The sequence below is a fragment of the Blennius ocellaris genome (assembly GCF_963422515.1).
Source record: "Blennius ocellaris genome assembly, chromosome: 4".
NCBI lineage: Eukaryota > Metazoa > Chordata > Actinopteri > Blenniiformes > Blenniidae > Blennius > Blennius ocellaris.
The window spans coordinates 16,757,368-16,772,479 of record NC_137653.1 but is presented as its reverse complement, the minus strand read 5'-3'; the positions used below and the strand labels follow the sequence as shown (position 1 = coordinate 16,772,479).

The window sequence follows — 15,112 nt, the reverse complement described above, 5'->3', positions numbered from 1 at the left end:
TTCCAAGAGATCTGATTGGTCAGGAGGCTTTGAATAAATACAACTTAATACTATAAATCGGAGGCATATGGGCAGAGGGTCCTGTCCTCCAACAAGATGATCTCTCACAGTGTTGATATTAGACAAAATAGGTAATAATTCGATTTTTCAAGAAAAGGAAATAGTGTTTTAATTAAGAGATTAGTGAGAGCAGAGCAGAGAGATCTGTGATACAAGAAAGAAAACTTGCTACCTCATGGTAGAAATCAGCTTTTCACCAGACTGAAGAGAAACATGAGACGACAGGATGTTTCACTTGATTTGCCCCCCCCCCCCCCCCCCCCCCCCGCAAAAAAAGGAATAATTTGCAAAATGTGTAGATTATTTGTTGTTGTTGTTGTTGTTGCTGCTGCTGCTCCTGCAATTTTTTTTGCTTGAATTTGTCCAATTAAAAGATCAAATCTTTAAAAAGAACACAATTTTATAATGGCTTTCCCCCCCCCTGTGTTAATGGAGGCTTTTCTCATAATACCGTACTTGTTCCTCTTAACAATAAAACAGAGGCAAAATGTGGAACTGCCAGTTTTTAGAGGTTATTCTGCTATTTTTTAACTAATCTTGTCCCTTTTTTTATTATCTGAAAAAAAAAACTATCATTTTAATCCCATCTAAATTCACCTCACTTACAAATGCAGCTTGGTTTGTTTGATTGAATGAATATTAACATAAATACAAGTAAAACCACTGAAAAAACGTGTTTTTCCCCACTCTTCACTCTTTTGGCAACGGAAGCAAAAAAAAAAAAAATACACAGATATTTATGGATATAGAAGAGATTTTGTGGTACATGTTGCCAAATCTCAATCAACTCTCAGTTCAGAAGTTAGAGTTCAGTAGTTATCAGGTATCGGGTGATGTGGGTATCTGCATCTCCAAAATCTGATGAATACCATATTTGGATAATTAACTACCTTCTGTTCCTGTTTCACAGTTTTGTCCAAATACTGTTGCACACCAAGCAACACCCAAACACTCTGCCATTATATATCCAGGAACTGCGTTGTATCGTTATTTCTACATCATGCAAAGTTTTGTCTCTGACTTCAGATTCAAAACTCGTCTCTCATGCTGCAAGTATTTATGTGTATAGTAACAGTAACTATCACTTGTGCAGATGTGTCACTTCCAGACAACATAATTCCAGTACCACTGTGGCGTTTACTTTAAGTCCTCTACAATAAACAGAGCACATTGTCACCATAGTGTGGATGTGAATACGCCTGAAGGAGATTTGTAACCTTCTCAAGCTGCAGTGAAGCCAAACAACCAAAATAGCAGCTTCTGTTTGCCTAAATGAACCAAGAGGATGTTATGGTGCAGACTAACTTTAGAAACAGGAAGTCAGTGTTTCTTTCAACGAAATGTGTGTGTGTGTGTGTGTGTGTGTGTGTGTGTGTGTGTGTGTGTGTGTGTGTGTGTGTGTGTGTGTGTGTGTGTGTGTGTGTGTGTGTGTGTGTGTGTGTGTGTGCAGGTGTGCAGATGGTGTGTCGGTGTTTGTGTCAGCACTTCAGTGTGTTGCTGCAGAGGGCCCACAGAAAGAGGATGGCGGTTGTGAAACAAATACGCTATTACAGAAACCAGAAGTTTGTCTCGTGCCTATTTTTAGCCCCACAACGCTCAAAAGAGAGACAGAGAACCTTATCAAGATGCACTTCTGCTTAGTTTCAACATGTGCCAGATTTTTATCTTATAATAACAAGCTTATTTTATCTTTAGAGTCCAATCGATAAATAACAGACTACACTACGAAAAATAGTACTGGCTTAAAAAATAACACACACACACACACAGTGGCACTACTTCTTGTAATCTGATGTCAAAATTAAGCGTATACTGTACATGTCGTCTCTCTTCACTCAGTAATATGATACGAGGTAATCAGGAGCTTCTAAAACCCCTCAGGGTTGAAGCGGGTGAAACTTTAACTGTTTAGTTGGCTCTTTGAAGGCAGTGACCGGGCTGGTTTTTTTTTTGTCCAGTCATTTAATGAGTCACACTGTAACTCTGCCTCAAATGTACAGCCTCAGTGTCAGCATTAGAACTGAAAAGGTAGAAAGAAGTTATAGTTATTGACATAAGCCAGTTCGTATAGAAATTGTGGCAAGTGTAGCAACACGGTCTGCACTGTTTTTTCAGTAAAAATACACTGCAGGTGTTTCTTTTTGTTTAGATGAGACTGACTTCCTGATCACTTCCTTTCCGGTAATCTGTGTGTGTGTGTGTGTGTGTGTGTGTGTGTGTGTGTGTGTGTGTGTGTGTGTGTGTGTGTGTGTGTGTGTGTGTGTGTGTGTGTGTGTGTGTGTGTGTGTGTGTGTGTGTGCGTGTGTGTGTGTGTGTGTGTGTGTGTGTGTGTGTGTGTGTGTGTGTGAACCTTATATTAGATTCCCCTCCACCACCGCTGTCTTAAGCGATTGTCTGATTTCCTTTGAAAACACATTGACTTCTGGTAATTCATACTGTGCCACTGCAACTGGTGCTTCCTGCTGCATTTCACTGCAGTAAAGAAAACGTCTCCAAGTCCACAAAAACCAGTGCCCATTACCTTCAGCGGTGTTGTAACCTGTACAGTCAGTCACACTAACGCTGTCAGTAACAGCAGTGTGTGAAAGGTGAAGTTATGTCTGACGTGTCGTGGCCTCCCTTAGTTACCTGCAAGGTAAGATTCCAGCGATACATCAAAATGTGCTGAACAAAAGGTGTGAAAATTGCTGACATGATTTTAAAAAATAGTTAATTTCCTTGTGGTTTTATGATCAAAGTCTCATATGTCACACTGAAGCTTTTCTGTCTGATGGTGTGTCACACACAGAAAACACGATGAGACCAGATTGCTGGGATAAACAATAGGTTTTTAGGCAAGTTTAGAATGATCCTGAACTTTAAATTGTTTTTTTTGTCTAAATAGCTCCCTGGGTTAGCTCTCATGCAACCTGCAATAATAAGTGAGTGGGAGTGTTTTCTGCTTCTGAGGAACTGTGTCAGCTCAGAATTCCTGCAGGGATACGAGGATTTCTCTCTCACTTGGTCTTGCTCTTGGGAGCCAGGGCCAAACCACGTTGCCTGGCCCCACACAGCTTCCTGCGCGGCTGCAACCGGAGGGCAGTTGAGGAGGACTGCATATGGAAGTTTATTTTGGACAATACCATATCTCATGTCTGATTTTAAAGTTGAACTCATCAGTTATTACACATGACTCCCAGCACAAGTGACTAAACCGCAATGAAGACAGACGGTCTTATGATGCTGTGATGTGAGCAGCCATGTTGTCACCACAGATGTGTTCCTGTGTTTAAGTGCTATTGAAATAATTCTTCAAGATAGGCCAGTAAAGAAACGTCCACTTTCAGGAATTATGTGAGTAATGTTGAGTAATTACTTGACTTCCAGTCATTCAGGCGTACAAGTTCAGTAAATTTCCACATCTTTCACTCCCTCCCTCATACTGTCTGTCTACCCCAGAGGGTGCAAGGTGTCTCCTTCCATACTGTTTCTGTCTACACTTTTGTATCAGTACCAAAACATTCCTCACAACATTTATGGGTCTCGGGTGTCATTGGCATTGACACGTGAAAACAGCATTGAGTTACCTGTGAGCTTGCGTTTGCTTTTGTGTTTCTTCTCAACACTTGAGGAAAATATCAGGTTTCTGATTCCTCAGTACCTGTTATTATTAGCCTGCCAGCTTGTTTTATCTGTTACAGGTCATGGAATCATCCCCAAATGGTGTCCAGCCGTGCTGCTGCATAAACATTTGTGTCGAAACGTCGCATAGCTCTTAGATATTTACGGTCATCTTTGGATTGCATAAATGGATCAAACCCTTTGTTGTGCTCTTTGCCGCACCTGTAAAAAAAACGACATCTGACTTTTGTTAGGAGACTGAAGCTTGGTTCAGTTGTCTCACTCTTGCTAAATTTAGGAGTTTATTTCTTTTATTTTAATAAAACCTGGAAGAGCGATGACAGATTGATGTTCTTCACTCAAATGCTTTGAACATAAAAGGTTCCAGTCCAACTTCCCTCCCTGTTTCTTTCATTATTTCTCTCTTTTATGAAGCCTCAACATATACAAACAGCCCTCTCTTGTCCTTTCCTCAATGCAATGTTGTGTTGGACAACAGCCAGTTTGCTTGAGGAAGGAAGGTTTGAATGAAACGAAATATGACTGGCGACTGTGCAGAGTTCAAGTGGACGTTGCAGAAAGAATTCATGCTATATAAACCAAATGCAATATAAAAAGTATATGACTCTCCCATTGTTCATGTTCCTTTTTCTATGTATATCTTTATGAATACATACTTCCTCTTGAGAAAGTTGTGTTTTAAGTTAGAAATGTAGAACACTTCCATCATTTCACTCTCTTTATGATTGATTAGCAATCATACGAAGAAAAGGCCATTTATAACTGTCACATTAAATTAACTACCTAGATCTTCTCAGTCCTTATTAACCTTCAATAAACAGGTCTATTCTCTTTCTTTTCTCTTTCTCTCTCTTGCTGTTTAGTGGATGTAATCATCAGAAATCAGGTTTCGTTACCTCTTAGCGGGACGCGGTCCATGGACCTCAGTGTGACCCACAGGCTGTTGCATCCGGGCACAGAGTCGGCCATGCTGGCCCCCCATCCTCCCTTCTTCCTGGGATCACTCACCGCTCAGAATTGCTCACAGTTTTCCCAGCAGCACTTGCAGGTAAGGGCCAAGGGAAGTTTCGGTCTTGAGGCAAAAGGAAGCTTCAGCCGACCCAAGAAATATCTGCAATCTGTATGTGCAGTGAGACAGACTGTGCCTCAGAGCTGCTCAGTCTTTTGAATACACTGAACAATGAAAAGTTAATAGTACATGTATTTTTTGGGACTTTTAAAACATAACAGAAAAAAGAAAATTCACATATATCAGGACCCAGTATGGAAGCAAAGCAATCCTAATATGGCTTTGTATCATCTCTGTCAGCTTTCACCAAGCCCCCATTACCATAAACATAATGAGCAAGAGGCAGTTTACGTTACTAGAAACAGACCACTTTCTCAGGATTTATTCAATATTGACATTTATCACAGATCAACAGTTTCATGCTGCCCTCCGAGTGCTTGAATATTTTTTCCTATTGAATTATTCTTGTTCAAGTATTTGTCTATTTGCATAAATCTACTCTTTAGAGAAGGTGACAGTAGAAATTTGAACCCCCTTGTTATAATGTCATACACTGTGCACACAGCCTTGACTTGATACGTGTGAATCACTTTTCCTTCTCAGTATAAAAGAGAGATGGAGGAGGAGCAAAGAGAGGAACTGCAACAGCTGATACGAAAGAAAAGACCTGTACAGAGTGAGTTGCGTGGGTGTTGTCTCTTCATCACTGGCTTACATTTTCATACCATCCACAAGGTTGTGGACTTGCTCTTCTCATGAGTCATAATACAGTGCATGGTTCTATAAAAAAAGAAGGGGATTTCCATTGCTGTACACTCCGGTTTCAAAGAAATGCGTTAAAAAAAGTCAAACCAGAGTTAAACAAACACTTTTTTTTGTGTTTTGGGAAAAGTTGTTATTTTAATTAGACCTTGAAAAGTGACAAATCAATTTTTGAAGTCCCATTTTCATATACAAAACCTTGTGTATTAAAAAAAAAAAAAAGTAAAAGTATTTTCTTACTATTTTATTGCATCAGTTTCTCTGTTGGCTGTTGGTCTCCCTCGTGATGCAAATAGTTGTCTTTTTTTCATGCCAAACCTATTATTTTAACTTTAAATGTCTTGCAGGTGCTGTAGCCAGTCCGCTGGTGAGGCAGAGACTTCGGGAATATATAATTATGAAGAGCCAGCCTACACATGACAGAGTCACTCCCAGCCACAACAGTCCTGTGCTGGGATACGGGTGAGAAAGATTTCAGGGTTTTTTCACAGCGACTCATAACGATAAATATAACAAAATCATTGAAACAAGGGGATGGATACAGAGAATTAAAAAAAATGTTTAATCTTTAATCTGATTTGGCTTCTTACTATTCCATTGAAACGAAAACAGATAGATGGAATGGCAAAGCAAACATTTCACTCATTTAAGGCTTTTAATAATGATTTGCATCTGTACCCACTATACTCTTGATATATTTCTATAACTAGTATTACACTATGCTTAACCCCAGAGACACAAAGTATTAGAGATTATGACATTTTCCAAGTTGCTATGTTTGTCACTGTTTAGATTACCTAGTATCTACTAGATTTCAAGCATTTTACATGTGATTATGCACTAGTTTGGAAATACTGTCTGAGTCTAACCTGCAGGATGTGCTCCAAAATGTATTTGACTCTGCTATTTAAAGAAAAGTCACTGCCTATTCAATTGCGTTAATGGAGTCTTGTTGTATGTGTGTTGTATGTTGTATTTGTCACCCAGGCTACCAGTTTCTGACTTGTCCCCAAAGACGCAGCCTACACCCTGTGACCAGCGTAAGGACCTCGCCCTGCGAAGATCAGGTGAGACACCTGTTTGTGTGGGAGATCAGGGTTGCCACCCTGAGGTTAGAGCTGCGAAGGTCACTGGTGATTTTCCATCTCAGGCGCTTTCTCTTATGGCTCGCTCTTTGTAATTTGAGTTGAAACTCAAAGTCATCTTATTGCATAGCCCAGTGGAATATTTTGTTCAGTGTGATACTTTTTACTGTCTCAGCAAACTGTCATTATGTTACACGTCCTGGGCTAAAGAATGACACAGTGAGGGACAGAATGAACATTGAGATGAAGAGAAACTCATTAAGCATCAAGCCTGCGGGGCGAGAGAGGAAGACCAAGCAACCATAAAAACAACAGCAGCAGTGAGACACAAAGACCAGAGCAGTTGCATAACTTTTACTGGTGGTATGTGTAAAATGAACTGCGTGAGAGTCTGGAGCAGGTCTCCGTCTCTGTGTGAATGAGAGTGGGAGTGGTTCTGCTTTCCTGTACATTTCTGGGACTGCACTGGCCATTATTTATTTGTGTTGCCCTGGAACCCTCACACACACACACACACACACACACACACACACACACACACACACACACACACACACACACACACACACACACACACACACACACACACACACACACACACCCACACACACACACACCCTCCGGTGCTTTTGTTGGCTCAGTGACAAAACAAATATTCCCTTTATCTGATCCAAGTCAGCCACTGATTGATTACTTTGTTTGGGTTTTATTGGAGCTTGACCAATGTATACATAGATTTTTATTTTTTTTTAGCTTTTGATCAGAGTTTAAGCTGAGATTGCTGCAACCTGTTTCTGTTATAGAATCTGAGATACTCTAAATAGTTTGTGCAGTACTGGAGCAGTTTGTTGAAGGTGAATAAGATTTGAGAGTTTTACTGTCAATTTTATTTTTTGCTTTCTTAAAACTTTCATTGTGTGACTTTATACATATGTTTTTGTATTTCTTTATGCATTTCTCTGCCCGTGTGCAGCCTCTGAGCCCACACTGAAGTGGAAGATAAAGAAGCTCATCTCCACGAGGCCAACCCCACTGCAGCGCAAGATCAGTGCCCCTCCTGCTGTCAAACACAGGACCGAAACTCTGGGTACGCTACATGGATCTACATTTACCTCAATGATGTCATTTCCACATACGACACAGACTCTTAAGAAACAATATGAAATCCAAATCTGAAGAATTAATAAGGTTTCAAGTGTTGTGATGTGTTTGCTGTCTTACATTGTTGTGCAGACTCCTCCCCAAGCAGCAGCAGCAATCCAGCTTCTGGGTGCAGCTCGCCAAACGAGAGCCTCCATTCAGATAACGGGATTCTGTCACTGGCTCAAGAAGTGAGTCCCTCTTTTATGATAAGGCTTTCACCCTTATTCACAACAAAGCGCTGAGCTATAGTCTCAGTAATAGTTGTAATGTAACACATAAAGAGTTTTGTCGTTCAGCCATGTGTCATCATGATGCACACAGGACAGGAAATTCTCCATCTCTTTCACTTTTACAGAGACTAAGATTGTGATTTAGATTAGGCTATTTTATGCTTCTTTTGCATTTCAGCTCCAACAAATGTCTCAATAACAGTATTAATCTGATGATGGTACCTCAGTACTTATTTAATCAATTTATTATTTTACTGTAACTTCTTGTGGTTGTGATATCCATGTTATTGTTTTTTATCGACTTTTACCAAGTAAACAAGTCAGCAGTGTTTAAAAGACGCAATTTAAAAGACACACAAAAAACACTTAATTCCAACTTAGTTTTTCAGTAAATGTAGCTAAAGAGAAATCTGTAAATGTCAGTGGATAATGTGTTCACCTCCAGTTGTTTATATGCAACTGGATAATCTTAATTTTTCTTTTTTATTTTAATATTTATTACAGTCTCAGAGGTTACTGATGAAGGATTTAGCTCATTACACCTCACCTCCCAACCCCACAGCCAGGCCCAACATCAGTGCTGGTCTTCCTGCACCGGTGAGCATTAAATACCTTTTTTTTTTAAATTACTATCAAGCTTCCACATTTTCAGCAACCAAGTTCCTGTGCAATGTATCAGTTTATAGGCCACAGGTCAGTGATACTCAGTGATGCTATCAACGTATGCGTATCTAATGGTGAGTTTCTCAAATAGTGCGTGTATACTTGTACACTTAGAGAAGCATGTGTTATTTTCATGCTTTCAGTTCCCTCCCGATTTCTCTGGTGTGTTCATATTTTCTTTCCATTAGCCGTGGTCATTTACTCACTTGATGAAGTTATGTACACATGAGCTAAGTCAACTATATTGCATGAGTTTAATAAACTGTCAACCTCTCCTGTAAGTGGGGCTTCTTTTGGGAAAATGTGTCTAATTCCCTATAAGCAGCATTTGTCATTTTATTTATGTTTCCACCTCTTCACCCAGGCTGACATGCGATTAGCAAGGCCACTGGCAGTGTCTGCCCTGCATCAGGTCTTTCTGCCCCTTGAAGGAAGTAATCCAGCTCTCGCTCAGGGCCTGCAGCCGGTGCTCGTATTGGAGCCGCATACTGGGCTGGTCCGCACGCAGCTCGTTTCTTGTGAGTTAATCATTTGGTCATATGTCACAGCAGAAGAAGAATTAACCCCATGAACACAAAAAAACCCCGATATATATTATGTAGTTAAATAATGCCATTAGTTTTACTGTCAGTGGGAGGTCAGCCATTCAGGAAGTTTTATTCGCTGTTAATAATTGCTTCAAGTTTGTCACGCAGCCATGTTTAAAAGGTTAAAGTGTAATTGATTATTGAGGATGTTTGAGTTTCACATGTAATTGAATGTACATGGCTTGGCTGTTTAGTAAGTTTTATTAAATGACCACATTAAGAACACTAAAATTGCATTTCAAATCTATATTTGTTTTTGAGTTGAAGTTCTCACTTCTCTTAAATACAGCCTCGTCTTTGTTATATCTTGGTATTGTAAATAGTGATCTTACTGATGACTATGTTGCACTTCGTTTTGCAAGTTTAAGGTTTTGACCTTGTTGCCTTGTCGTTTTCAGCCTCTGGTTGTGTTTTTAAAATAAGTCAAAATGAATTTGTTAAAATAATAGCCATTCCTTTTAAGTGAGCACGTCTCATGTATCATTGCAGTCCCTGAATATTATAAGTGGTGCAAGAGCGCTCTCTACTGAGCGTTTAAGAGACATACTGCTTCATCCACATCTCAGAAATATTCAGTACGCTCACTTCACTTGATACAGAGCTGTGATTCATGTTAGACTTACATATTTCTGAGCCATATCAGAATGATTTATCAGCTCATTAAACATTCGTCATCATTATCAATTTTCATTTTACTCTATCTGATTTTATTTGATCACCCTTTTTTTGCTTAGCATTTGCTCTGATCCATTTTCATCTTGCCCATTACTTCCCATTATATGTCTTTTTCTGTCCTCTCATCTCCAGTTCCAGGTTTAAGCCCCATCACTCTGCAGCAGCAGCAGCAGCAGCAACAGCAACAGCGTCACCTGTCCTCCACCTCCAGACGAGACGTCTCGTTGCACTCCCACCAACCTTTGGCACGAACACGCTCAGAGCCGCCACCTTACAGCCATTCATCCCTATCTCTGCTCAGCAGCCACCCGCAATACTACCAACACCAGCTGCTGCAGCTGCAGCACCCCAAGAGCGGGATGGACAGGTTCAAGCAGAATGCACAGCTGAGCAAGGTGACAGGAGGCTGGAGTGAACACACAACGCCGAACAGATTAGTTCACTCAAATTCTGATGGATTTTTCTGACAGCCTCTTTTTGTTAACGTATTTTTTAATTTGTTATTTCTCTATATGTAACAAGCATATAACTTCAGGCAAAAGTAATTTGTTCAGATCAGTTGTGCACAAGCACATCTGGAGTAAGGACTGAGTATATTCATGTTCACACAGATCCCATCAGAGGACATGGACCTGGAAGAAACCGGGTCGGGGACCGGGTCTGTGTGCGGCTCTGAACCCGGCTCAGTGTGTGAGGATGGCTACCGCCGGAGACAGAGCACTGCCAGCGTAGACTCCGTTTATGACACAGAGTCCCCCACCTCGTCCCGCGAGAGCTTGATCGAACCTGCTCATCCTCTCAGTCAGGTATTCAAATACAGTTTCCTGATCACACATATAGAGAGGGAGTGTGTGTGTTGGTGTGAATAAGTCCATTGGTTAAGCTGTTATACTTTAGACCAGCGCAATCACGTCCAGTTGATTGGAGCACGCTGTAGCCATCAGGAGGCGCTGTTGTTTTACATATGCAATCTGAAACGAGCGCTTGGCATACTAATGTGGGACTATTGGCCATGCTTATTTTTCTTTATGAGTCCCTCATTCAAAACAAGCAGCATTAAATTGATTGAATGATGCAACAAAGTTGCAGTTTATGAATGAGAGACATTGGACTACTACTGGGTATATAAACTCTTAACTACATGCTGCAGCTTTTTAATATTTCTGTTCCCTTCTTCTTCACCTCCTATTCTTGGAATCACAGAGGCAAATCATCCTTAGACCAGGTCTCCAGCTGGATCACCTGGGTGTGCCTACCCTAATTTGGCCTCATCAGCCTCTGTTTCGAACGCAGTCCTCTCCACCAGATGTGGACGTGAATGTGGGATCTCCGACTTCACATCCATCCCCCGCCATTCCTTCTTTATCGCTGTCAAGCACTGCAACAGACAAACAGCTGCAATTCACCACAGGTGAGGAGGAGCAACCTATGAAGCGAAACGGTTTTTGAAATAGTAATTAATATTGCTGATGTAATTTTGTCACACTGTGGTGTGTGTGTGTTTGTGTGTAGGTTTGGTATATGATGCTCAGATGCAGAAGCACCAGTGTACCTGTGGGGACAACAGCCTCCACCCTGAGCATGCTGGGAGAGTCCAGAGCATCTGGTCTCGACTACACGAAAGAGGCCTCAGGAACCAGTGTGAGGTGTGCTGCTCATAATTAAACTCTACACCAGCAGATGCACTCGCCATGGGAATTATATTTACTTTATAAGTTTGATCATATACATAATCCTGCCATATTTATAACTGTGTGTGTGTGTGTGTGTGTGTGTGTGTGTGTGTGTGTGTGTGTGTGTGTGTGTGTGTGTGTGTGTGTGTGTGTGTGTGTGTGTGTGTGTGTGTGTGTGTGTGTGTGTGTGTGTGTGTGTAGCGCATCCACAGTAGAAAGGCCACCCTGGAAGAGCTGCAGTCTGTCCATTCAGAAAAGCATGTGCTTTTGTTCGGCACCAACCCGCTCAACCACCTCAAGTTAGACAACCGCAAGCTGACTGGTAGGATCAATAACAACAACACAACAATGAAACTGTACGAATTATTAAAAACAATGATAACTGTTCTTACTGCAGTGGTATATCTTGTTTTTGTTCTTGCAGAAATCTTGTCTCAACAGAATTTTGTGACGTTATCTTGTGGAGGACGTGGGGTAAGTGCTACATGCAGCCGCGAGAGCATATGCACGCACATACACACATGCATTACACTTTTATGTAAGGGATTAGTTTGACATACTTAATGTGCATTTATTTTTAACTCTACAACAAATGTACTTGTTGGATACTTGATAATTGATAAGAATATTAGTAATAATAGTAATAACAGCTGCTCTCACCACACCCTGACCTTAAAACGTCTAAATATTAATTGATATCTGTCTATTGGTTTGTCCTTTTCATGATATGAACTCTCATAGCTTACTGTGCGAGTAGGTTTAGGGCCCCAGAGGTGGAAAAACAAGAGCGTGCGCACACACACACACACACACACACACACACACACACACACACACACACACACACACAAAGCATGAGTCCTTAGACGAAAAGTCACGTGGGAGTCCTTCCACTTATCTAATTGCCTTACTGAATAGCAAACATTACATGCCTGATTACTTCTCATTACACAATTAAGCTAATAATTCTACAAATTGCAAATGCCATGGTTTTTGGCCAAAATAACTCAAAATGTAAGACTGTACAAAGTTGAGATGTCGGGAAAGGAGAAATGAAAAAATATCCAAAACATAGGAGAGGAAGATTTTTGGGGTCAACGTAGGGACACAATTTGATGAAATGTAACTATGTACAATCTGAAAAGCAACAATAAAGATGATAGGATTGACAAAAGATGTTACACCTCTGATATGACAAAAGAAGAAGGGAGAAGGCAGAAGGGGGCTGGGTGTCCGTTGATAAGAGGACTGATCTGCCTGGATTTCCGGCCCTTGGCTGCTCTGGTTGAGGAGTGATGATTGGAACAAGATGGCAAAGTCTGTGATAAAAGCAAATCCTCTGATTTCATTGTTCCATAGCAGGACAGCAGCTCACCGCCTGACAGGAATCTCAAAACTTAACAGCAAAACACAGGATGGAGGTTAAACTTAGAATAGATGTGTTGTAAAAGAAGAGACAGTTAGCACACATTTGTTTGAAGCACATGAGTCAAAAACACAACACTGTACACGAGTTATATATTTTCTTTGGATTTCTGTATGTTCGCAGTAGATTTTCTGGTTGAGCCCTTTGAACTAGCAGAATCAAGCTTTTATTTGGCAACGTCATGTACATTTTCATTCAGGATGCAATTTATTTTAAATGACTGCAAAAAATAGTGGAATATCTTTACACCAATTCAACCAGACAGTACATTTTCTGTGACTGGATTTTAAATGGACTCTACATGTCTCACTCTGTTTTACTGACAGGTAGATATTGATACAGTGTGGAATGAACATCACACATCAGCAGCTTCCCGTATTGCAGCCGGATGCGTCACAGACTTGGCTTTGAAGGTGGCTCAAGGAGAACTGAAGGTGTGGCTTTAAAAAAAAAAAAAGGAACATTTTGTTGTTACCATTCTGTGTTTTAGTGGGCAAAAGTAAATACCAAACTGTGTGGAAGAGCGTGGAGTGAAAACCGTCTTGTACTTTTGAAGGTGAACTAAGTAATAGCTGCCTGTTAAAGCAAATGTATCTATAACTTTATGAACTGCAGTGTGAAATATACAGGAAATACACACTGGTAAAAGAGATTGTTAATCTCAATGTGATTCTCCTGACTAAATAAAGGCCCATGAAGTGAAATGAATACAGCAAGGTGTTTAGGTTTTTTTTCTGTCTCCTATCAGAATGGCTTTGCAGTGGTGAGGCCCCCTGGACATCATGCAAACCATTCCTCCCCCCTGTAAGTACAGCACACACACACACACACACACATACACGCACACACACACGTACCAGGAGCCAGGAGGCCTGCAAAGTGTTTCAAAGGATTTATTACAGATCAGCCAAACTTCTGAGCAAGCGAGAGTAGGAAACAGGGCATCTTAGTGTGTGTGTGTGTGTGTGTGCGTGTGTGTGTGTGTGTGTGTGTGTGTGTGTGTGTGTGTGTGTGTGTGTGTTACCTCCTTGTTGCCTCAGGCAAACGACCTCCCCCGCTTGTTTTTTTTTTTTTTGGGGGGGGGGGGGGGTTGTGCTTTCAAGACACAAAGCACAGCACCTCAAGAAATTTTGTGCATGTGTGCCCATGTGTATTTGTGCATGCATGGATTTGTGATAGTCTTTGATGGGAGGCATTGGCCCAGTAACCACATGCATCTGGGACTCTGTCTGTGTGTGCGTGTGTGTGTGTGTGTGTGTGCGTGCGTGCGTGCGTGCGTGCGTGCGTGCGTGCGTGCGTGTGTGCGTGCGTGCGTGCGTGCACTCAGCACTCCTTGTCACTAGTTATTTATGGGACATTAATGGCTTTTTTGGATGAGCAAAGTTTGGGTAGTATTTTATGCATACAGTACACGTACACACACGAGCACAAAGGCATTTACGATTTACGACCCTTGCTGACACTGCCACTTCCACCACCCTTTCATTGTTTTTCATGCATCGACAGTTTTTCTGCATTCCTTTACTGCAGACAGTGAGTGTTGAGGGAGCTGCTGCATCAGGTTGGGACTTTATTCCACCGAAATCATCTCACACATCTTGCTAGTAATCATCACCGTGTTATTCTTTGAAATGTGAAATGAATTTTATGATAAGCCTATATTATGTTTGCCACAACAGTTGTGGCTTCTGCATTTCTCAGGAGCAAAGTATTTTCCTCTCAGAACAATATTCCAGTAAGAAAAGACATTTTTGTCTGCTATCAGGGGATCGTGAAATACACAAGAACTTGAAATCAGTATTTGCTGTAAATGTTAATGTGGCAGGAGCGTGTCTTTGTGATTCTGATGTGACTGTCAGGCTCTAATGACATGAAATCAGATCACTCGAGACACGTCTTAGAGGTTCCCGAGGTCCGTGTGGTGATTTTGTATTATTCATTTGCTGAAGTTGTCCTGATGAACACATGTGGCTGCCACTCATCCTGTCTGTTTGTCCACAGGGGCTACTGTTTCTTCAACTCCGTGGCCATCGCTGCCAAGCAACTCCAGCGCAAGCTCAACGTCAGCAAGATCCTCATTGTGGACTGGGTGAGGACCCACCGCATGAGTAGTGTCCCTGCTCCCCAGATGGACAGGAACAAACAGACAAAATACACAAATACACAGTCACAAAAATG

The 15,112-nt window shown here is 41.2% G+C and overlaps 1 protein-coding gene across 2 annotated transcripts in view; it reads left to right on the top strand.

The window, feature by feature from the left end:
* The window catches only part of LOC308129087 (histone deacetylase 7-like), a 41,690-nt gene that overhangs the window by 12,929 nt on the left and 13,649 nt on the right, over positions 1–15,112 (top strand). For both annotated transcript variants that reach the window (XM_080494860.1, XM_080494861.1), the window contains exons 2-18: positions 4,545–4,729; positions 5,294–5,366; positions 5,800–5,914; positions 6,440–6,519; positions 7,511–7,624; positions 7,771–7,868; positions 8,415–8,507; positions 8,938–9,091; positions 9,968–10,230; positions 10,447–10,641; positions 11,039–11,246; positions 11,348–11,481; positions 11,710–11,830; positions 11,933–11,982; positions 13,261–13,368; positions 13,683–13,738; positions 14,936–15,023. In XM_080494860.1, the coding sequence (XP_080350986.1) occupies positions 4,545–4,729; positions 5,294–5,366; positions 5,800–5,914; positions 6,440–6,519; positions 7,511–7,624; positions 7,771–7,868; positions 8,415–8,507; positions 8,938–9,091; positions 9,968–10,230; positions 10,447–10,641; positions 11,039–11,246; positions 11,348–11,481; positions 11,710–11,830; positions 11,933–11,982; positions 13,261–13,368; positions 13,683–13,738; positions 14,936–15,023 (2,135 nt within the window). The remainder of the gene's footprint in view (positions 1–4,544; positions 4,730–5,293; positions 5,367–5,799; positions 5,915–6,439; positions 6,520–7,510; positions 7,625–7,770; positions 7,869–8,414; positions 8,508–8,937; positions 9,092–9,967; positions 10,231–10,446; positions 10,642–11,038; positions 11,247–11,347; positions 11,482–11,709; positions 11,831–11,932; positions 11,983–13,260; positions 13,369–13,682; positions 13,739–14,935; positions 15,024–15,112) is intronic.